Source organism: Anoplolepis gracilipes, chromosome 12 (genome assembly GCF_047496725.1).
Source record: "Anoplolepis gracilipes chromosome 12, ASM4749672v1, whole genome shotgun sequence".
NCBI lineage: Eukaryota > Metazoa > Arthropoda > Insecta > Hymenoptera > Formicidae > Anoplolepis > Anoplolepis gracilipes.
In genome coordinates, this window is record NC_132981.1 from 10,165,585 (window position 1) to 10,188,011 (window position 22,427).

The window sequence follows — 22,427 nt, forward strand, 5'->3', positions numbered from 1 at the left end:
GCGTTATAATTTAATAAATTTTATTGTCTTAATGTATAAATAGATTTTTGTCCAAAAATTTATTAAAAATACTGCAATCAGAAATTTACATTACATATTACATGACTGCAATATATATATATATATTATCAAGACATTGCAGTCATGTAATATGTAATGTAAATTTCTGATTGCAGTATGTATTTTTAATAAATTTTTGGAAAAAACAAATATATATATATATATATATATATATATATATATACATATATATCTTATTTAGAAATAAAACTAAACACGTTAGAAGTCTATATCTTCTGGTAGAGTTCCTTCTTTTCTTCTCTTCTCGACGTTCTCGTAATATTCTGAGAAATTTACGTAAGGCTTAATTCTGGCATTTCGATCCGTTATTCTAGCACCAGGTGGATACACGTCCGATGTTGTTGATGTTTCTGTCGTCGACGTGTCAAAGTTTTCGTCGGTGATGCCAGTGCTAGTACTCGAGAGATCTTCGTTGTCTGGTATGCTGATAGGCGCGGTTTGCACCACGGGATTAAATCTGACAGACTGACTGGTGGGACTTTTCAGAGCGTGCGACAGTGGAAAGTTGAAATTTCGCACCAGAAGAGTTATGTCGTCGCGTTTACTGGTGGTATTTTGCGTGTTGCTCATGTTTACATCATGGTGGATTCTCACAACTTTGTCAACTACTGCCTGGGCGACACCGGTTAAAGTTGATTGTACTCGAAACTGAAACAAGCAAAAGAGAATTAAATTTTACATGTAAAAACTTATTAATCTAACATTATTTAGAATATAGATATACTACCTGTTCGACGGCTATCAAAGCTAATTCTTTATTGACTTGATCAGTACCGGTTGCTTCCTCCAACGACTTGTACAGGCCGCGCGACATGAGCAATAGAAATCTGCAGGAATCGTCCAGCTCTATACTACCGTGAATTTCCGGTTCAGCAATGATCGGTTCCGCCACGGAATTTGCTAGCTCCTCAAACTCTCTGTATCCTCCCTTAACAAGATAGTTGCCAAGGCAGCGTGTGTTCTCCTGATTTCCAAGATGAGAACCTGTAAGATATTCCTATTTAAAATCTTTCTGACAGGATAAATGTTAGTAGAATGAGATATACCTTGCTTGATTGATTCAATGTCCAAACCTAGTTGAGATAATCGTAAAAGCTCGTCCTCGTTTCTCAAGTCATGGTCTACGCTCAATTGTACAACTCGTAAAACTTGATTGCTATCTGTTTTACACAACAGTGCCCTGCTGTCGCCGATATTCGCGACGTACAGTCTTCCTTTATAAACTAAGGCAACCACAGCGCTGGTCCCAGCAGACAATTCGCAATTTATTGCATTTAGTTTGTCAACCTGAAAAAAAAATAGATTGTAAACATTTAAAAAGAAGTGTAGTTGTGTATTAAATATTATATAAATATTAAATATCATACAGCTAACCAGATCTGGAAATTTTTGATAAGTCTCATAAGAATTCAGTCCATCAGGTATGTCAAATTGTAGACTAGCCCGTTCTGCTAATAAATCACCAATTGATTCTAAATATCCTTTTTCAACTGCTATGAATGCCTGTCTATAAAATAAATATTTTTCATATATAATTTATATTTATAACTATGACATATATGTATATGTATATATATATATATATATATATATATATATATGTATATATAACTGTAATATATTTAGCAATGTTACATTAATGTATTTAAATTGCTTCAGCATAAAATATGTATAAAATTTACATCTTTAAATCTATTTTTTTATATTTTACATGAATAGGATTCTTACCGAAGAACTTCCTTTACTTCTTCATCACTTGATTTGCCATTCAATTGTCCAAGTAGGATTTCTGCAGCCACTCTTTGCATAGCAAAATTGGCTGCCTTAGTGCCTTCATGACCATCAAATACTGCGTAAAGAAATGTAGAATCGTCATATCTACAATGAAAACTACGATCCTCAAATGGATGCTCCTCTTGTCGATATCCATCTTCTCGATAGATCTGATTAGTGGAAAAACCAACTCCTGAAATATCATTGAATCTCAATAACTTTTCTTATACTATATTTGTGTCATTATAACTTAATATACATATTCATCAAATAATAATAAATTTCACAATGTAAACAAATAAAAAATTTATTAACAGACTTATTTTTAAAAGACTATTTATTACTGTAATTAATTAGAAATGTATGTTCTTTATTATATATATAAATATTTTTTCCAACAAATTAATTCTGTGCCGAATCAATATTTCTAATTATGAATATCGATTTTAGATCATTATTATCAAAACATAATCAACTATAAAAATGTACGAACCAGACTGTTTGCAGACTGGCAAATCATCCGTCCAATTATACTGACTGTCTTGAAAGAGCATCGAAGCTGGACGTTCTGCTCCTGTGGACATTATATTTTCTCACTTCAAGTAGTAATCAACAACACTTGATAGAAATTATTCCGCGTAATTTTGAGATGAGAACATCGAATGAATTTGAAGAAGCGAAGCTTGTCTAATTATTAAACCAATAAAATGATGCTATGCGGTTACTTCATTGGCTGAATAGAATCTTAAGGCGATCTTAAATACATATAAGATCGGACTATGAATACCGACCTTAAAAAAAGATAAAAGTTCTTTAGTGCCGAACTGACTGCACTAGATTGCGCTAGTCCAGAAGTTATCTTTCTTTTTCCATATTGGAAGGAGAAAGATACCCTCTGAACGAGTGCAGTCAGCGCAGTCAGTTCAGCTAAAAAGAACAGATGGCGCAAACAGCGTGACAGCAGTAAAGTCACTAGATAGTGACTTTAGACAGTAGGAGCTTCTTTTTCCACGGTTTCTGAATTTTTCTGCCGTCGAGAAAAACGCAGATTTTTATTGTCAAGAAATTGATAAACAATAAAAAAATCAGAGAGTAATCAATACTAAAAATTTGACTATTTGGTACTTGGTGAAAATAATAAAAGTCAATAGTTGTTGATCGATATTCCAATGGACAACAACGAGCCTCTGATAAAGGTTAGTTAACCTAAATACATGTTGTCAATTCAAATTTGTTTTCTTGTACTTTCTTATATATATTTTATTGTCCCGTTTATGAACGCGAACAATGCATTTTAAAATAATAGATTTTTATTGTTTACTACTGGTTTCCACTGGTGGAAGCTATACTTTTTTATGTGCCACTGATGTAAGAGGAGTAACATGATTTGATTATACTTATTAATTTTTTATTTTTACTAAAAATAACGAATGGGTTTGAAATTTTTAATATACTTAAATATATATATAATTTTCTTGTGATATCAATATATATCAAACAACTATTCTTGATACAGAAATATAGAAGGGAAGAGAAAGAGGATAGTCTTGATACAGATGATGATTATGTGCCATACATATCTGTTAAACACCGTAAAAAGCAATTGCTTGCAAAATTGGGTAAACTCGGAGAACTAAAAGAGGAAGGTACCAATGGTGTTGGAAAGAGTAGCAGTGAGAATGAAAAAGATGATGGTGATAATGATGACGGGCAAGTTTGGGGGAGAAAATCTAATATTTCTCTTCTTGATCAACATACTGAATTGAAAAAATTAGCTGAAGGTATGATATTTTCTATGAATAAAGCTCATATAAATAAAGAAGCAATATAACCTAATTTAGAAAAATTATTAATTTCTTATTGTAATATTTTAGCTAAGAAGGAGAGTGCTATGGAAAAGCAATTGAAGGAGGAAGAGAAAATTTTAGAAAGCGTTGCTGAGAATAAAGCTTTAATGGGTGTGGCTGAATTGGCCAAGGGTATTCAATATACAGATCCTATCAAGACCAATTGGCAACCTCCAAGAGTAATACTTAGCTTTGGCGAGGCACGTCATGAAAGAGTACGAAGAAAGCTTAGAATACTTGTAGAGGGTGATGAAGTACCGCCACCTTTAAAGACTTTTAAAGAAATGAAATTTCATAAAGGAATCTTGTATGGATTGGAACAAAAAGGCATTATCAAGCCAACTCCTATTCAAGTTCAAGGAATACCTACAGTGTTAGTTTTCATGGTTCAATTCGTTTGTTTACAATGATATTGATATTGTCATGTCAATGAGTTACATATATTGAGCAAAAAATAAAATGTTATATAATTACAGGTTGTCTGGTCGCGACATGATTGGCATAGCTTCCACTGGTAGTGGCAAAACATTGGTGTTTGTTTTACCTATCATTGAATTTTGTTTGGAACAAGAACTCGACATGCCATTCATTAAGAAAGAAGGACCTTATGGTAAATATTTATGACAGTAAATAGATAGAGTGATATTTAATTGATAAATATCAATATTTCATATATATTACAAATCATATCACATATATGTTTAAATAGTGTTTATATTAACATTAATGTCTTTTAATTCATAGGTTTGATAATATGTCCTTCGAGAGAATTAGCTAAGCAAACATATGACATTATTCGACACTATACCAATAGTTTAAGGCAAGTGGACTGCCCAGAAATACGTTGCTGTTTGGCGATTGGAGGTGTACCAGTTTCGGAATCGTTAGCTATAATTAACAAGTTAATATTTTTTATTGTTATTTAATTTTCGATATTTTTGTTTCTGAAATAATGTGCCATATAAACATATAATATATATAATTTAAATTTTATATTTGCAGAGGCGTGCACATAATGGTAGCGACACCGGGACGACTGATGGATATGTTACATAAAAAGATGGTCACTTTAAGCGTCTGCCGTTACCTTTGCATGGATGAGGCAGATCGCATGATAGATATGGGATTTGAAGAGGATGTACGAACGATATTTTCATTTTTCAGGGTAATTATTATTTATCTCAAAATATATATATGCAAAAAATGTATCATTTCTTATTTAGTGTTAAAATAATAACTGAAATAATAATTGTTTAATGTATTGTGTGTTACAGGGACAGAGGCAAACGCTCTTATTTTCCGCTACTATGCCAAAGAGAATTCAAAATTTTGCGCGTTCGGCGTTGGTAAAACCTGTGACAATAAACGTCGGTCGTGCCGGTGCTGCATCAATGAACGTGATACAAGAAGTAGAGTATGTCAAACAAGAGGCTAAAATTGTTTACCTCTTGGAATGCCTACAAAAGACTGCACCGCCAGTTTTAATATTCGCGGAGAAGAAGCGCGATGTGGATGCTATCCACGAATATCTGCTTATAAAAGGAGTGGAAGCTGTCGCGATACACGGAGGAATAGGTATAGTTTTAAATATATTTCACAAGTAAAGAATATTTTTTTTACATATTAAATATATTAATGTATTAAACATGTTATATATTAACATATTAACATTTATTTTGGTTTTATATAGTATAATGCAATATAATTTTATGCTGAAAAATACTCTAGATTTACAAATAAATTGAATTAGTAATTTCAGAGAGAATATTGTTAAATATTGTTAAAATGAATTAAATATATTATATTCATATTTTTTTTATTAAACTCTTAGATCAAGAAGAAAGATCACGTTCAGTGGAAGCGTTTCGTGCGGGTCGAAAAGATGTGCTTGTCGCAACAGATGTCGCATCGAAAGGTCTTGATTTTGCTGATGTGCAACATGTTGTCAATTATGATATGCCGGATGACGTAGAGAATTATGGTAATATATCATGATATGCAAAATTATATTTCCAGACAAGAAATATGAGATAAATATTTAATGTATTACATACTTTTAGTGCACAGGATAGGACGAACTGGCCGTTCCGGACGTACTGGTATAGCGACGACTTTTATCAATAAAGCGAATGATGAATCAGTACTGCTTGACCTTAAACATCTGTTGATGGAAGCAAAGCAGAAGGTACCGCCGTTCTTGCTGGAACTTTGTTCGGAGAATGAAAAATACCTCAATCTAGGAGGTAAGATACTACATAGTAGACAATTTATCTGTTTTTTTTTTAAGTTGGTGTTTACTTCTTCTCTCGTCATTATTTACGCTGTTCATAATCTCGCAAACTTAAATATTTTTCTTGCTTTATTGCAGACGAACGCGGATGCAGTTATTGCGGTGGACTCGGACACAGGATTACAGAGTGTCCGAAACTGGAGGCTGTGCAGAACAAGCAGGCGTCCAATATCGGGCGTCGCGATTATTTGGCCAGTAATGCTGCTGATTATTAAATGAATATTAAACATGTGTTAAACAACACTTTTTATATATTTATTGTAAATATATGTAAATATTTTTTTGTAATATACATATGTAAAAATTCATTTCTATGATAATAAATGTGTTTCAATTAAAATAGCCACAGTAAAAAAACGTATTAAATAAAAAATATCTTAATCACTATAAAAATTTAATTTTATTTGGTATAAAAATTGCAGAAAAAAAGATTCTCTCGCCACTTTCAGAGGTTTGTTTATTTCGACTTAAAATATTCTACTTATCGTTTGCAACACTCGCGAACATTTTCTGTCTTATTTCACTTTTAATGAACAACAAAGATGAAATAATCACGAACGTGCTGAATACTGCTAACGTTAAGTGAAACGTGCCTTTAATGAGATGCATTTCGCAAGAGCGAAACAAAAGCTGCTACATCTGTCACTGGTGACTTTTTCACATAAACCCTTCAGGCCCGATATAATTCAAAATTTCTGTTAATAATGGCGAATTAATCTACCCGGCCTTAATCAAGCGCCGGGCGTATTATCCAGAATGGGCTATTAACATAGCAAGTTTTTGAAACATGAAAACATATTGGATCCCTTATTTGAGCGCCAAGGAAAATCGTCGAAAAAGCTTATTCTTCAGAGATTTAAAAAAAAAGATTTTAAAGAGGTTCTTAATTTTTTAAGTGCTAATCATTTGTCCTAATGTCATTATTTATTTTTAATTATCTTTTGGAATAACATTAAGCTATCCGAGAAGTTATAGCGCAAAGTGTCATAAGCTTTTCACCGTTTCTATTGTTAATAGGTATCAATATAAAGTGCGTTCAATTTTCTACACCTATTCTTGATGTAACAAGCTACTTTGCAGCCAACAAAATTATCGTTGCATGAATATATTTATTAAGAAAAAAGTTGTTTAGTTAAAATCTTCCATCGACGAGGCTATGACGATTAATAGAGAGAACTGTAGCATCTATATATTATATTTTTATATTGTAAAATAAAATTTGAATAAATTTTTTTTAAATATATAAAATTAAAAATATAAAAAATAGTTATGTATTACGTATTAATTTTATCGAATGTCAAGAATTATCTAATACCGACGAGGATCGACGATGGCGAGCCGGCCGCGACTCACGAAGACTGAGGCACTACGACAGGCGAAGAGTGCCGCTTTGGTAAGGGAGTATGAGCGGAAACAGGAACCGAAAAGGCAGCCTGTCATAGATCCTAGCAGAAGACCTCGTGGATATACCCCGGCTGAACCGAAGAAGGTCGAGTTCACCAGGCCAACCGTAACGAAGGCGATGATGGCACGAGTGAAACAGGCGGAGAAGTTCAAACAGGAGTACGAACGTAAACGTGAAGAAACGATGTCGCGAAGCATGCCGAGGAGGACACCCGCGCCGATCGGCGGTGATCCTAGGTGAATTTTCAGAATTGCGTTATTTAAGAAGAACTTTAAAAGAGCGATTTGGGACGGTCGTTTTTTTTTTGCACGCTGTATAAACATGCCTGGAACAAATTTTTATTTATAAAAAAAATTTAATACCTTAAACATTCTACAATTTTTTTTTACATATTCGTACCTGCATAGGTTTGGAAGAGAGAGGATACGACCCGCGAGAGTGTCGCCTGTCAGACCGGCGAGGAGGCCTACGCCGCTGGAGAGGAGAGACGTGCCGGAAAGACGGGTACCAGAACCACTTCCGGCTATTCCGAAAAGAACCAGAGAATTGGCGAGGTCCATGAATGCCCAGGTGATCCAAGCCGAACCGGTTGGCGAGGGTCCGATCGACAGTGTCGTGATACCGCCGAGGTCGGTGAGTGAGAATCGCACCACTATCGTCAGTATCCCGCAACCATCTGGTGTCGAGGCGCCGGTGTCCGAAGTGGCGAACCATTCCGTCAAAGTGATTAGGTGACTTCATTTGCATATCAATTGAAAAGTTTTTGGATAACTTTTACTTTTTTTAATTTTAATATAAAGCTTCTGAAAAAAATAAAAGAATTTACTTTGACACATAATTGATTCTAAAACTTGCTAAAAAATTAATGTTACACATATTTAATTAGACTAATAAAAAACAAACGTCTTTGATGATGCTAAATCTTTGATTTAAACATAGAGAATTTTATTCTTTCCGCAATAAGTAATTTCTATATATTTTTTAAAATGTATCTATTTGAATTATATGAATTAATGATGCAATGTGTTAATGGCGAATACTATTCGGTAGTGAGAGCCTTGACGAGCAAGATGCAGCGGAAGCAACTACGGTGCAGGGCAAATTGGAGGATTTGCAACAAGCGAGACGGGACTTTGTGATGGCAGTGGCAAATGTCGGTAGTAATGCTGTGCAACTTGCGGAGGAAGAGAGGCCTAGATACATATACAGGTTAAAATATTATAATATTACATGCAATTAATATAAATCAACTTAATGGAAAATTGATGGAAAATTTCTCGAGTTTTTGCAAATATTGGCGTTCGATTGTCTTCTCTTTGTTAGATCTCTTCTCTTTTGCGGTTCTACAAAGATTGTTCCGATAGAATATAATATATCCGCAAGAAACAATTTTTAAAAAATCTCTTTAAGAGTTCAATCAACTTTAATACAATTTTAAAAGATGATGAATTTAGATTTAAAAAAATATATAAATTAAATATATAAAAGACATCTAGAATAAAAATGAATGGTGCCAAGGAATCCTATAATATGCAAATTAACGGATGAAAAACGAGAAAGAAAGAGAAATTTTCCGAAAATGTTTTATCGCTTTTTTATTAATTATTTTATTAATAATTAAGACTTATGGTTGAAAATAATATCCACGTTTAATGCAGAGTCCCCGACATTGAAAGCGAAATGTTCCGCATCGAATACGGCCGGGAACATCCAAGTGTTGTGGCGGCTCGCGAGTTCGCTCAAAGAAGTATGGCTGGTATCAGGGCGCGCGAGGCAGCTCGTAGGACCGAACAGGAGTTCGAGAGAAGAGCTAGAGAGCCGTTAACGGAGGATCTGCTCTTAGATGTGCCTTTCGAGGAGGAGTTCTTACGCGAAGGTGACATATCCTGGGAGGAGGAAGAGGACATACCAGTCGTGTCCAAGATAAAACCTACTATGCGTGACATACCGAGACGCGAGGTGTCATACAGATATCCCATCTTCGATCCGGAGGAGCTCGAGAGGTTCTTCGACGTAGAACAGTATCCACCAAGTCCTCCACGTGGACCGCCACCCGGTCGTGAGCATCTGCCGCCGGATCTCTGGGAGCTGGAGGATCCTTGGGCCACGTGTGGAATCTGCCCGCAGCAGGACGAATCTGATCTCATCCGTTTCGAGAGTCCTTAATCCTTCAGTCCGCATCTTCGTCTGTAAACCTTTGGATGTTTCCGCTTCCGAGATTCTGGGATGTTCGAGGGAAGAGAATGGTGCGGCCAAACTCTTAAATAGATTAAAAGAAATCTTTTTTTGCATATATATATTATATTCTATTGCAATGATTTTTTTGCAGAAATGGAAAAGAGAAGAAATTTAATGAGAAGAAGACAGCCAATAGCAAAACATTTACAAAAATTTGAAATTCTCCATCGTTCTCTATATCCTTTCTTTATATTTTTCTATCTATTCTAATACTTCTTCATATCATATATAATATTTTATTATTAAAATCATACTTGTACAATTCAAATACTCTGTATAATAATAATATTTTAAAATGAAGTATTATATACTACATGTCTTCTACGCGTAGAATTAATTTTTTTATAAGTAAATTTTACTTTTATATTCTGTTATTTTTCAATTTCAAAGAATATATATTCGACACACATCAGAATGTTTAAAATTGACTGGAAAACATTCCGCAAATAAAAAAGAGACAATTGTCATAAAACCAGAAGATCAACGCATGTTCTTACTTTTATTATTTTTACCTCAATTTTCTGCTTCATGTCACTTATTATTGTCACATGTCATTCTACAAAAATGCCCAACAGACTTGTTATTTCAGAAATGAGAAAAGTGACGGTTCAATTTTGAAGGGTAGGTACGTTCTATTATTGCTCAAATAATACATTGACATTGACGATGATATCCTATCATTCTTTTGCGATGCGACTTATATTCCGAAGAATCTGATAGCATGTGCGTAATATGTGTCATTATATGGCGGTCTTTACCCCAGGAAAGTTCATACGAACTTTTTGCGAGAGTACAATACAACCGAATATTAATCGACTATTTTTGTCAAGCACGGGTCTTTGACTCTTTCAAAATTATCATAAAATATTATCATATTATATTTTAACACGCTTGATTTAATTAGTCAAATAAAACAATGACAATTTTTTTATCTATAAATGATCATACAACTTTATGTAACATATTTTATGGACATACACACACAATATTATACATAGATATTTTTATTATTATGCGATCATTGGAATGACAGGCAAAGAATTTTTAAAGATTGATGTTAAACTTTGCATTACATATTTTATCGTTAAATTCAGTACTTCATACTTGTACGATAATTATATATTTAAATAATCAATATTGATATTTCTAAACATTACAATATATACTGTTAATATACATATGTGCATACTGTATCCGCGGATCCAAAATTTAATTAATTTTTTTATAAATAAATTTTACTTTTTTATTTTTCCGTGATTTCTCAGAGTTTTTTAAATAATACGCACGATTCCAAAATATTTTCAAGCACCAGAAGGTCGAGTGTGTATTTCCGAAGGAGTGAAAATACGAAAAGTAAGTAAGTACTTTGCGTGATCACTGATTGATGTACACTTTAGATCTAACAATATACATCAATCAGTGCTGCTTACTTTTTCACATTTTCACTCCTTCAGAAATACACAATCGGCTCCCAGAAATGCTTAAACTAGACTGGAAAATATTCTGCAAACAAAGGAGAGATAATCGTCATAAAGCCAGAAGAGCAGCTGTTGCAGATCACACGATGCTTATTACTATAACACACCATTCTATAACATCTCCAACAGACTTGCTATTTCAGAGATGAAAAAAGTAACGGTTCAGTTTTGATGGGAAGTACACTCTATTATTGGTGAAATAATACATTGACATTGACGATGCCTGACATCCTATGATTTCTTCTAGCGATGCGATTTATATTCCGAAGAATCTGATAGCATGTGCGTGATACGTGCCATTATATGGTGGTCTTTTGACCGGGAAATAAAGATTCATCATGCTAGCGAACTTTTCGCGAGAGTACAATATCAACCGGCTATTGTTGTCAAGTTCGGGTCTTTGGCCGTTTCAAAGTAGGTTCGCGAAAATTTCATTGCAGACCTTTTCCTTTTTTCTCATAATAAGTTACAGTCCGTTCGAGGTAATGCGATCAATAATATTTTAATCTAAGATTTTTAGTTATTTATAACTTTAAATTTTCTTCTTGCGCTATTATCTATTTGATATACAATATATATATATACATTATACATATATTATCGTGTGTGTATTTCTGTATCATGAAATATCACAACATATTTCTATCATAAAATATTATCACAGTATATTTTGACATGCTTGATTTAATTAATCAAATAAAATTAATAAAACAATTTTTTAAATATAATTGCTTTTATATGTATAATTTTATGTAATTGATCATATAATAATTTTATATATTGTAAAACATATTTTATGGATACACAAATATTATACATAGATATTATTATTATATGATCATTGGGGCGATGGGCAAATGATTTTTGAAGGCTTTTATCAAATTGCTAACTTGGCTGCTTTTTTCGTGAGGATAGCAAATTCGATTTTGCACCGAGACAAGGTATGACATTGTTAAAACTACAAAGTCATTTTAATTTTTTTTTAAATATTTTTTTTTGTGTCTAGTAAATTAAATCGATTTTTCATTTTTCTTATATTTTATATTTATTTTATTTAACTTTTATTATATATTTATGATCAGTTGCAACAATTATATGAGGCCATGGATGAACATTGGAACATATTTACGAACGAAATAGAAGTTCAAATTTTGAAAGAATATTCTATGCTGTCACGAAACTTTACGAAATATTATTCAAGTTAGTATATCATATGTGATAATATTCTTGGAACAATAATTTTTTGTCGATAGGAAATACATATAGTAAATGTAATAGTTTAAAAAGTTTCATCATTTTAATACAATAAATTATATTGTCTAAACAGATATTTCATACTGAAAATTGACATATTTTGAGATAAATATTTAATAAAATTAGTGACATACATCTCGTTCTAGTCTAGATAAGAAAATAAAGATAATTTATTTTATAAATAGATATCATATTGAATGAGCAACGTGTTTGTCTTATAATATTTCAGTGCTAATGTACGGATTAATGTCAGGATTTATAGTGATACCGTTAACACCAATATTTTTGGATATTGTGTTGCCTCTTAACGAATCGCGTCCACGATTTCTCGCAATTGAAGTTGAATTTAGGCTGAATAAGAATGAGTATTTTTTGCCACTTTTCTGTTACACCACGATTTTAATTTTAGTGGGTATGAATATTGTGGTGAGTGTTGATGCGATGCATGTTACATGCACCGCTCACGCATGCAGTTTATTTGCAGCTGTTGGGTAGGTATATCGCAAATATAATTTTACATACACACACACACACACACTTTATATATATAGTACTGAGCTAAATAATTAATTATATACGTTAATTAAATTTATTAATTATGTATATGAATTAGTTTTATTATTAATTATATACGTATATGTAACATGAAATTAATTTTTTAGTGTATTATTTAATTAAACTTTTACTTATAATTAGATATTTTTAATAAGCATATAAATATCTTTAATAATAATAATAATTCAATGTATAATTATAATAATATATAATGTAAATTATATGTATTACATAATAATATACAATACAATATAAACCTTTTACACAATAATTTTCATTATACAAGTATGTCAAAACATTCATAATTTGCAGTAAGCACATTGAAAGCATAATATTAAAAACGGATAATAGTGATACAATGAGAGAACGTGGATATTATATGAATACGACATTTGATACGTCAAGAGAGGAAATGATATATCAAGTATACATAACTTGTTTAAAGAAACATCAACTTGCTATAGAGTAAGCTAATATATTAGTAATAACATATTAGTATTAATATTTGTAGAAATTGAGAGAGAGAGAGAGAGAGAGAGAGAGAGAGAGAGAGAGAGAGAGAGAGAGTGTATTACTAATATTATTTCTATCCTACAGGTTTGTTGATTTACTAGAATCGACATATCAAGGACTTTCATTATTTATATTAATTAGTGGTACTGGAATTTTCACTCTAACTTCAGTTCGAGTAAGTATTAACAACAAGTATAAATTATTCATTTATATGGGTTCTCATAAAATATAAATAAACAATCATACAAGATAATAAATCAAGAGACACGGTAGTGTTTTGTACACGTGTTGCGTTTAATGTAATTTAAAAACTATAAAAAGAATGATATAAACTGGAAAGTCTTAATAGTGCAGCGTAAGGGACTCTGTTGTATTTTTTACGAGTTTACCACCTCTACTGTAGAATTCAGAGCTGTGAAAATATATCGTTTCGCCCATACACCAAAAAAAAGTTTGTACTTGATTAATAAAAGATATGTAAAATACAATAACATGACGCACGAATACGACGGTTGAATTATGTAATATCGCGAGACGCGTAAGCGTGAGTATACTTATCCTACGACATTTTTGGTCCGGAATCTTCCCCTTAAACCTCTGATCCTACGACAAAAATTTGAGAGTGGGGGTATAATTCCCCTTTCGCAATTGTAGCATGAGAGGTATTTTTTGTCGTAGGATAAGAGGTTTCGTAGCATAAGAGGTCCGACTGTACATGTTTTTCGATACGCTGCGGGGCCGTTATCCCTACTCATGTTACGGAGGCCGGACTTGGCGCGCATGGAAGGGATGTATTGCACTATTGAGAATTTCCAGGCTAATTCTTAAAAATTTATCTTAAACCAGTTGTAAAAAAACATGTATTTTAATTTTAAAAAATTGTAATGATTAAAAAAAATTATGAAAATTTCCTACAAAAGTAATGATATCAAAAGTTCTGTGCCAATCTTTGAATTTCTATAGTCAAAGGTAAATTAAGGCCAATTAAGAATAAAAACGTATGAAATTTAAATAAAAACATTTTGATTGAAAAACTATTATACAATAATGGATAAAATAATTTTAATATTTTAATTTCTTACAAAAATAATATTAAAAATTAAAAACTGTAAATTAATACAAAATTGTTTAAATTTTAATTGAAAATATTTGGCGCTGCTATTTTAAAATATATATTAAATCACATAAAAATATAATTTAATTTAAAACTAAATTTAGTTTAACCATATCAACAGCTGTAAAATAAAATATAAAAAAATTACGAAATTCAATTAGCATATTGTTGTTCAGTTTAGCAGCGCCAAATTTTTTAAATTAAAATTAAACAAGTTTTATTTGGTATTAATTTTCAGAGTTTTAAATTTTTGGATAAATTTTTAAAAAGGTAAGTTTTACAAGATTATTGTATAATATACTGCTTGCCTTTTATATTCTTTATTTTTCGAAAGTTAATTTGTCAATTTTTAACTTTTCAGTTTACATTCATATTCTAATGTCAACTTTTTTCAGTTAAACCAAACTAATTTTATTCTGATCTTAAATTAATAATACAAAATTTCAATTCCTGCAATAAGTATGTATTTATTATTGAATTAATCTTCTTAACAAATTTTTCAATGCTTATAAAAGATATATGTCGAGAATGTATAAGGTGTATTCTAAATAAAATCTTACTAATTTTTATTTTAATAAAATTAGCCTTTATAACTAAAAATGTAATTATTTTTTGGATAATTACATAATATTATTAATATGTTATAGATGGTTTATGTATTAGACCAACTAGGAGACGCAGCAAGATTCATGTTTGTCATTATGGGAGCATTGATGACTATGTTGATTGGATGTTATTCCGGTCAGATATTAATGGACGAAAGCCAGAACGTATTTTATCAAGCGTAATAATTATTTTATACCTTAGTTACTTATAGATAAATTAATACGCGCGTATAAAATTTTTCTTTTAGAACAGATAATCATATAAGTAAATGAGAATTTTTATTAGTCATATATAAGACATCTCGAATATAAAACTTAATTCAACTTTTATAATTGATTAGATATCTTTATTACTAACAATAAGTAATTTAAAATACAATTGATACAGAAATATAACTTAGTTAGCTTACTTTAATTTTTGAAAAAATTAATTTATAAAAAATTTACTCATATCTAGATCTATCTTATGCATGACGCAACAACTAATTAAACTGTTCGCTTAGATGTAAAATCATCCTTTTGAAAATCCAATTAAAATTACTTATGGGACTTTTGTTTATAGATATGCGACAAAATGGTACGATTTCTCGCCTAGACTAAAATCTCTACTGATTATAATTCTTTATAGAAGCAATGTGCCGTGCGGATTAAAAGCAGGTAATATAGTTCCACTATCGATAGCGACTTATGCGGCGGTAAGTATAAAATTGTAAATTTATTTGTAGTATATTTATTTTCTATTTTATAAACTGTCCATATATATAAAAAACAACTTACGTATCTATATATTCGATTTAAGGTGGTACGGATGGGTATGTCTTACTTTACAGCGTTTTTATCACTTAAAGATTGATTATCGAAAATTCAACTCACCAATTTGTCTTTGATCTCATTAATAATATCTATCAAAGACAATAAAATTTAGTAAAGACATTTGTAGCTTCATTACGACTTCGATGTCATTTTATTGAGACAGTCATTTTTCTGCTGCACTTTTTTATAAATTGTGCAAAAAATAAATATTCCGAAAATATTTGAATTACTAAATGTAACTCATTGTCAGATATTTTATATTGAATGTAATGTAGTGTTAAAAAAGAACCAAGATGTAAATAGTTTTGCGCTGTTTTTCTGTAACTTTTATTCCTTTGTTATTCAACCTGACTTACTTCGAGTCTGTGTTTGTGTCCTTCATAATATTTAATAAATATTATCGGTATTTGATAGATTATCGGTAATCAGTTAAGTTCAATTAAGTTATATAAACTCGAAAATTTTTTATCAAATTTTGCGGCAGTGCTTCAAACATTGCAAACTCTATACATAAATATGTTTTTCTTGTGTTAACAGCATAGAGAAATAGAATATGAAATACAGAATTGAATTATAAAACTCACCAATTTAAATCTTTTTCCTCTGCAGTATTCTGCAATCTTCTTTTTCTCCTTCTTCAAAAGTGGAGAAGCTTCATCTTAAATACAAAAAAAGAGAGTAAAAAAACATATTAAAGAAAAGTAGAATTTATTTCACTTTCAATTCTTGAACAATTGTATAGAATTGAGACCTGTTTTTTAAATTGTTCAAAAATATTGACGATATAAAATGTTCACATATTTTATAATTATTATATAATTTCTCCAGATGTTTATATGCATTTATTATAAAATTTATCCTAAATTTTGGAATATTCGAGAGTATTTCGGAGAGAATGATGCGGCTAATCTTTTAAACAGTTTAAAAAAATCTTTTTTGTGCAGATATATTCGATAGGAACATTTTTTGCAGAAACTCAAAAGAAAGAAAAATCTAATAAGGGGAAGACAGCCGAACGCCAAACGTTTGTAAAAATTCGAGAAATTTTTCACCATTCTCTACAGCCTCTCTTTATACGATACTTCTTTATATTATGGTTTCACATCATATGTAATATTTTATCATTAAAATCATACTTGTACAGTATATTCACATGCTCTGTACAACATTTTTAAATATTATATATTACATTATATATAGCACTTCCGCGTCTAAAATTTAATTTATTTTTTATAAGTAAATTTTTCTGTTTTATTCGGTTATTTCTCAATTTTAAATAATATACACGACTTCAAAAAATATTTTTGAGCACCAGAAATGCTTAAACTTGACTGGAAATATTCTATAAACAAAGCAAAGACAAGCATCATAAAACCAGAAAATCAGCTGCGGCATATCAAACTATACTCTTATTACTATAACATACCATTCTGTAACATGCCCAATTGACTCGCTATTTCAGAAATAAGATAAGTGACAGTTTAGTTTTGATGGGGAGGTACATTCTATTATCTGTGAAATGATACATTGACGCTGACGATGCCTGACATCCTATAATTCCTTTGTGATGCGATTTATATTCCGAAGAATCTGATAGCATGTGCGTGATACGTGCCATTATATGGTGGTCTTTTGACCGGGAAATAAAGATTCATCATGCTAGCGAACTTTTCGCGAGAGTACAATATCAACCGGCTATTGTTGTCAAGTTCGGGTCTTTGGCCGTTTCAAAATAGGTTCGCGAGAATTTCATTGCAGACCATTTCCTTTTTGGTCCTAATAAGTTATAGTCCGTTCCAGGTAATGCGATCGACAATATTTTAATCTGAGATTTTTAGTATTTATTACTTTAAATTTTCTTCTTGCGCTATTATCTATTTGATATACAATATATATACATTATACATATATTATCGTGTGTATTTCTGTATCATGAAATATCACAATATATTTCTATCATAGAACATTATCACAGTATATTTTGACCTGCTTGATTTAATTTATTAAATAGAATTGTGAGACAATTTTTTAATTTAAATATAATTTTTTTTTATAATAAGTAATCATATAATAATTTTATGTATTGCGTAAAGACATTTACGTTTTGTGTAAAACATATTTTATGGACACACAATATTATATATAGATATTATTGTTATACGATTATTGGGGTAACGGGCAAATGGTTTTTGAAGGCTGTTTTCAAATTGCTAACTGGGCTGCTTTTTTCGTGAGGATAGTAAATTCGTTTGTGCACTATGACAAGGTATGATTAGAACTGCAAAGTCATTTTTCAATTAAAAAAAAATGTTTTTCCGTGTTTAATAAACTAAATCAATTTTTTATTTTAATTTAATTTTATATTTATTTAACTGTTATTATATATTTATGATCAGTTGCAACAATTATATGAGACGATGGATGAACATTGGAACATATTTACGAACGAAATAGAAGTTCAAATTTTGAAAGACTACTCTGTGCTGTCACGAAACTTTACGAAATATTATTTGAGTGAGTGTATCATGTGTGATAATATTCTTAGAACAATGTATTATCTATTGATAGAAAATATAGCAAATATAATATTTTTAAAATACTCATCATTTTAATAAAATAAATTAAATTTTCTGGGCAGATATTTGATACCGAAAATTGACATATTTTGAAATAAATAATATTTAATAAAATTAGTGACATATATTTCGTCCAACTCTTAAGAAAACGATCATAGTTTCTTTTGTAAATTGATATTATATTGAATGAACAATGTATTTTTGTCATGATATTTCAGCAATAATGTATAGTGGAGTTATCTCGGGATTTATAGTGGTACCGTTAATACCAGTGTTTTTGGATATCGTGTTGCCTGTTAACGAATCACGTGCACGATTCCTCGCGATTGAAATTGATGAATACAGGCTGAACAAGGATGAGTACTTTTTACTATTTTTCTGTTACACTAACAGTGTAATTGTAATGGGTATAAATATTGTGGTGGGTGTTGATGCGATGCATATTACGTGCACTGCTCATGCATGCAGTTTATTTGCAGCTGTTAGGTAGGTATATTGCAAATATAATTTTACGTACACAGACTTTATATATATATATATATATATATATATATATAATTAATTATTTAGCGCACTTTAAATTTTTACTTATAATTAGATATCTTTAGTAACACATAATTCAATATACAATTAATAATACATAATATAAATTACATAATATATAATATAATAAAATATAAAGCTTTTACAAAATAATTTGCATTATATGAGTATATAAAACATTCATAATTTGCAGTAAGCATATTGAAAGTTTAGTATTGAAAATAAATAAAAGCAGTAAAATGAGAGAATCTGGATATTACATGAGTATGACGTTTGATACGTCAAACGAGGAACTGATATATCGAGAATACATAACGTGTTTAAAGAAACATCAAATTGCTATAGAGTAAGCTAATATTTTGTAATAATATATTGCTATTACTATTTGTAGAAGCTGAGAGAGAAAGATGTGCTAATATTACGTATAAAATACAGTTTTGTTGATTTATTAGACTCGACATATCAAGGACTTTCATTATTTATATTAATTAGTGGTACTGGAATTTTCACTTTAACTTCAATTCGAGTAAGTATTAACAATAAGTAAAATTATTCATTTAGGAGATCTCATAAAATATAAATAAATGATCATGAAAGAGATAATAAGTCAAAAGCTACGAGGTTGTTTCTTACACGCGCTGCGTTTAATGTAATTTAAAACTATAAGAAGAAAATAATATAATCCCTAAGAACTTTAAAAAAAAATAAAAAAAGGGTACAAGTACACACATTAGTTGTAAAAAACACATATTTTAATTTAAAAAAGTTATGCAAAATTTTCTACAAAAGTAATAAAAGTTATGTGCTAATTAAGAATAAAGATTTATGAAATTTAAATAAAAACATTCATTAAAAAAACTATTGTACAATAATTGATAAAATAATTGTTTTAATTTTCTATAAAAATAATAATATTATAAATGAAAAACTAATTCAAAAATTAAAAATTGTAAATTAATAAAAAATAAAAAAATTTATTTTATTTTTATTTGAAAATATTTGGCGCTGCTAAATTTCAAAATATATAGTAAGATAAAACTTAAATTAAATTTAAAATTAAATTTAGTTTAATTATAAATTTACTTTAATCACATCAACAGTTGTAAAATAAAGAATTGAAACGTTGAAATTTCATTAGCATATTGTTGTTCAGTTTAGTAGAACTAAATTTTTTAAAATTAAAATTAAAAAATTTTTATTTGGTATTAATTTTCAGAGTTTTAAATTTTTGGATAACTTTTTAAAAAGGTAAATTTTTCGAGATTATTGTATAATAGGTACAACTTGGTTTTGATATTCTTTATTTTCCGGGAGTTAACCTGTTCGTTTTTTATTTTTCTTCAGTTTACATTATTATTCTTATTTTTTTTCGATTAAACTAAACTAATTTTATTCTGACCTTAAATAAATAATACAAAATTCCAATTCGTGCAATAGGCATGCATTTATCATTGAATTAATTTTCTTAACAAACTTTTCAATGTTCATAAAAGTTATATGTCGAGAATATATAACGAGAATATATATGTATAAATCTTACTAATTTTAATTTTAGTAAAATTAACATTTTTAACTAAAATGTAGTTATTTTTTCGTACATAAATTATATAAAATTTTTAATATATTATAGATGGTTTATGTATTAGATCAACTGAACTGGCAGGAAATGGCAAAATTTATATTTATTATTATGGGAGCATTGTTGACTCTGTTCATTGGATGTTATTCCGGTCAAATATTAATGGACGAAAGCCAGAACGTATTTTCTCAAGCGTAATAATTATTTTATACCTTGCCTACTTATAGATAGATTGATGCACGCCTATAAAATTTTTCTTTTGCAACAGAAAGTCATGTACATAATTGTTAGTCATCTATAAAATGTCTCGAATATAAAACTTAATTTAATTTATATAATTGATTAGATATCTTTATTACTAAGTAATTCAAAGTACAATTGATATAGAAATTATTTATAAGTTAGAATTTATTTTAATTTGTGAAAATATTAACTTGTAAAATATTTATTCACATCTATATCTATATTGTATTTTATGCCTGATGTAACAAATGATTTAATTGTGCGCGTAGATGTAAAAAATAATCCTTTTAAAAACGCAACTAAAATCGATTATGGGACTTTTGTTTATAGATATGCGACAAAATGGTACGATTTCTCGCCTAGACTAAAATCTTTACTGATTATAATTCTGTACAGAAGTAATGTACCGTGCGAATTAAAAGCAGGTAATATAGTTCCGTTATCGATAATGACTTATGCAGGGGTAAGTACAACTGTAAATTTATTTGCCGTGTATTTATGTTCTATTTTCAACTATATAATATATATACAGAACAACTTACGCATTTATATATTTAATTTAAGGTGGTACGAATGGGTGTATCTTACTTGACAGCGTTTTTATCACTCAAAAATTGATTATCGAAATTTCACTTCATCGATATGTCTTCGTTTCATCTTATTATTTATAAAACACAGTAAAGATATTAACGACTTCATTATAGCTTCGATAATATAATTTTATTTGAACAGTCACTTTTTCTCTGCATTTTTTTACGATTTTTGTAAAAAAATAAATCTTCTCGAAATATTTGAATTACTAAATGTTAGCTTTTAGATATTTTATATAAAAAATTAACATACTGAAAGGGAAGTAAAATGTAAGTAGTTTTGCATTGTTTTTCTGTAACTATTATTCCTTCGTTATGCAACCCGTTTTACTTCGAGTCTATAAATGTTACCGGTATATGATCGATTATCGATAATCAGTCAAGTTCAAAATTACGTTGCATAAACTCCAATATTTTTTATTAAATTTGGCAGCATCACTTAATAATAAAACATTGCAAACTCTATACATAAATATATGTTTTTCGTGTGTCAGCAGCGGAAGAAAAAATATGAAATACAGAATTGAATTATAAAACTCACCAATTCAAATATTTTCCCTCCCCGCAGTCTTCTGCAATCTTTCCTTTTCGCCTTCGAAAGTGTAGAAGCTTCATTCTAAATGCCAAAAAAAAGAAAAGAGCGTAAAAGAAACCGGACAAAGAAAAGAAAGTAGAATTTATTTCACTTAGCTCTACTTTCAATACTATTCTATAATTTTCTTGAATTCTTTTTTTTTTTTTTTTTTTTTTTGTATTCTCTTAAAACAAGCGTTACCTCGTATTAAACGATGAGCGTAGAGTAGGAAGATGTCAGAGGAGAAAAAAGCAGACACAGCAAGCAAGACGAGTCGCACTGTCACACTGTCGCACTGTCACTGTCGCACCGTCGCACACGCACAGCTGGCCGCTATACGCTACAGACAGGCGCTT

General features: G+C 30.0%; 5 protein-coding genes and 1 long non-coding RNA gene across 7 annotated transcripts; 4 read left to right on the forward strand and 2 right to left on the reverse strand.

Annotated features, from left to right (window-relative positions):
• Positions 1–264: 264 nt before the first annotated feature.
• On the reverse strand, positions 265–2,438 carry LOC140672128 (TGF-beta-activated kinase 1 and MAP3K7-binding protein 1). The gene is made up of 6 exons (XM_072903993.1): positions 2,348–2,438; positions 1,810–2,047; positions 1,456–1,588; positions 1,128–1,368; positions 809–1,065; positions 265–729 (listed from the first exon to the last, which is right to left on the reverse strand). Exons 1-6 carry the CDS (start codon positions 2,436–2,438, stop codon positions 280–282), a joined length of 1,410 nt encoding a protein of 469 aa, XP_072760094.1. The 3' UTR covers positions 265–279.
• A 405-nt stretch (positions 2,439–2,843) lies between these two features.
• Positions 2,844–6,359, forward strand: Abs (ATP-dependent RNA helicase abstrakt). The gene is made up of 10 exons (XM_072903990.1): positions 2,844–3,050; positions 3,371–3,635; positions 3,729–4,074; positions 4,178–4,311; positions 4,446–4,602; positions 4,704–4,866; positions 4,976–5,276; positions 5,533–5,682; positions 5,762–5,944; positions 6,070–6,359. Exons 1-10 carry the CDS (start codon positions 3,024–3,026, stop codon positions 6,204–6,206), a joined length of 1,863 nt encoding a protein of 620 aa, XP_072760091.1. The 5' UTR covers positions 2,844–3,023; the 3' UTR covers positions 6,207–6,359.
• Positions 6,360–7,321: 962 nt separating this feature from the next.
• On the forward strand, positions 7,322–9,562 carry LOC140672133 (uncharacterized). Its single transcript, XM_072904000.1, has 4 exons — positions 7,322–7,632; positions 7,804–8,127; positions 8,447–8,605; positions 9,055–9,562. Exons 1-4 carry the CDS (start codon positions 7,322–7,324, stop codon positions 9,560–9,562), a joined length of 1,302 nt encoding a protein of 433 aa, XP_072760101.1.
• LOC140672134 (uncharacterized) lies at positions 8,254–22,426 on the reverse strand. The gene is made up of 4 exons (XR_012047834.1): positions 22,273–22,426; positions 22,039–22,113; positions 16,551–16,624; positions 8,254–9,655 (listed from the first exon to the last, which is right to left on the reverse strand). It is a non-coding gene; the product is annotated as an uncharacterized lncRNA (long non-coding RNA).
• On the forward strand, positions 11,412–16,546 carry LOC140672130 (odorant receptor 42b-like). Of its 2 annotated transcripts, none has more exons than XM_072903995.1 (9): positions 11,412–11,594; positions 11,934–12,053; positions 12,195–12,312; positions 12,596–12,857; positions 13,234–13,386; positions 13,519–13,609; positions 15,196–15,332; positions 15,716–15,848; positions 15,953–16,546. In XM_072903995.1, exons 1-9 carry the CDS (start codon positions 11,451–11,453, stop codon positions 16,004–16,006), a joined length of 1,212 nt encoding a protein of 403 aa, XP_072760096.1. In that variant the 5' UTR covers positions 11,412–11,450; the 3' UTR covers positions 16,007–16,546. The 2 variants fall into 2 exon arrangements, with proteins under 2 accessions (XP_072760096.1, XP_072760098.1); XM_072903997.1 differs by having other exon boundaries at positions 11,567–11,594; positions 11,983–12,053.
• Positions 17,217–21,671, forward strand: LOC140672129 (uncharacterized). The gene is made up of 9 exons (XM_072903994.1): positions 17,217–17,766; positions 18,113–18,232; positions 18,363–18,480; positions 18,761–19,028; positions 19,279–19,431; positions 19,521–19,611; positions 20,716–20,858; positions 21,238–21,370; positions 21,472–21,671. The coding sequence occupies exons 1-9, from the start codon at positions 17,623–17,625 to the stop codon at positions 21,523–21,525; spliced, it is 1,224 nt and encodes a 407-aa protein (XP_072760095.1). The 5' UTR covers positions 17,217–17,622; the 3' UTR covers positions 21,526–21,671.
• Position 22,427: the final 1 nt, after the last annotated feature.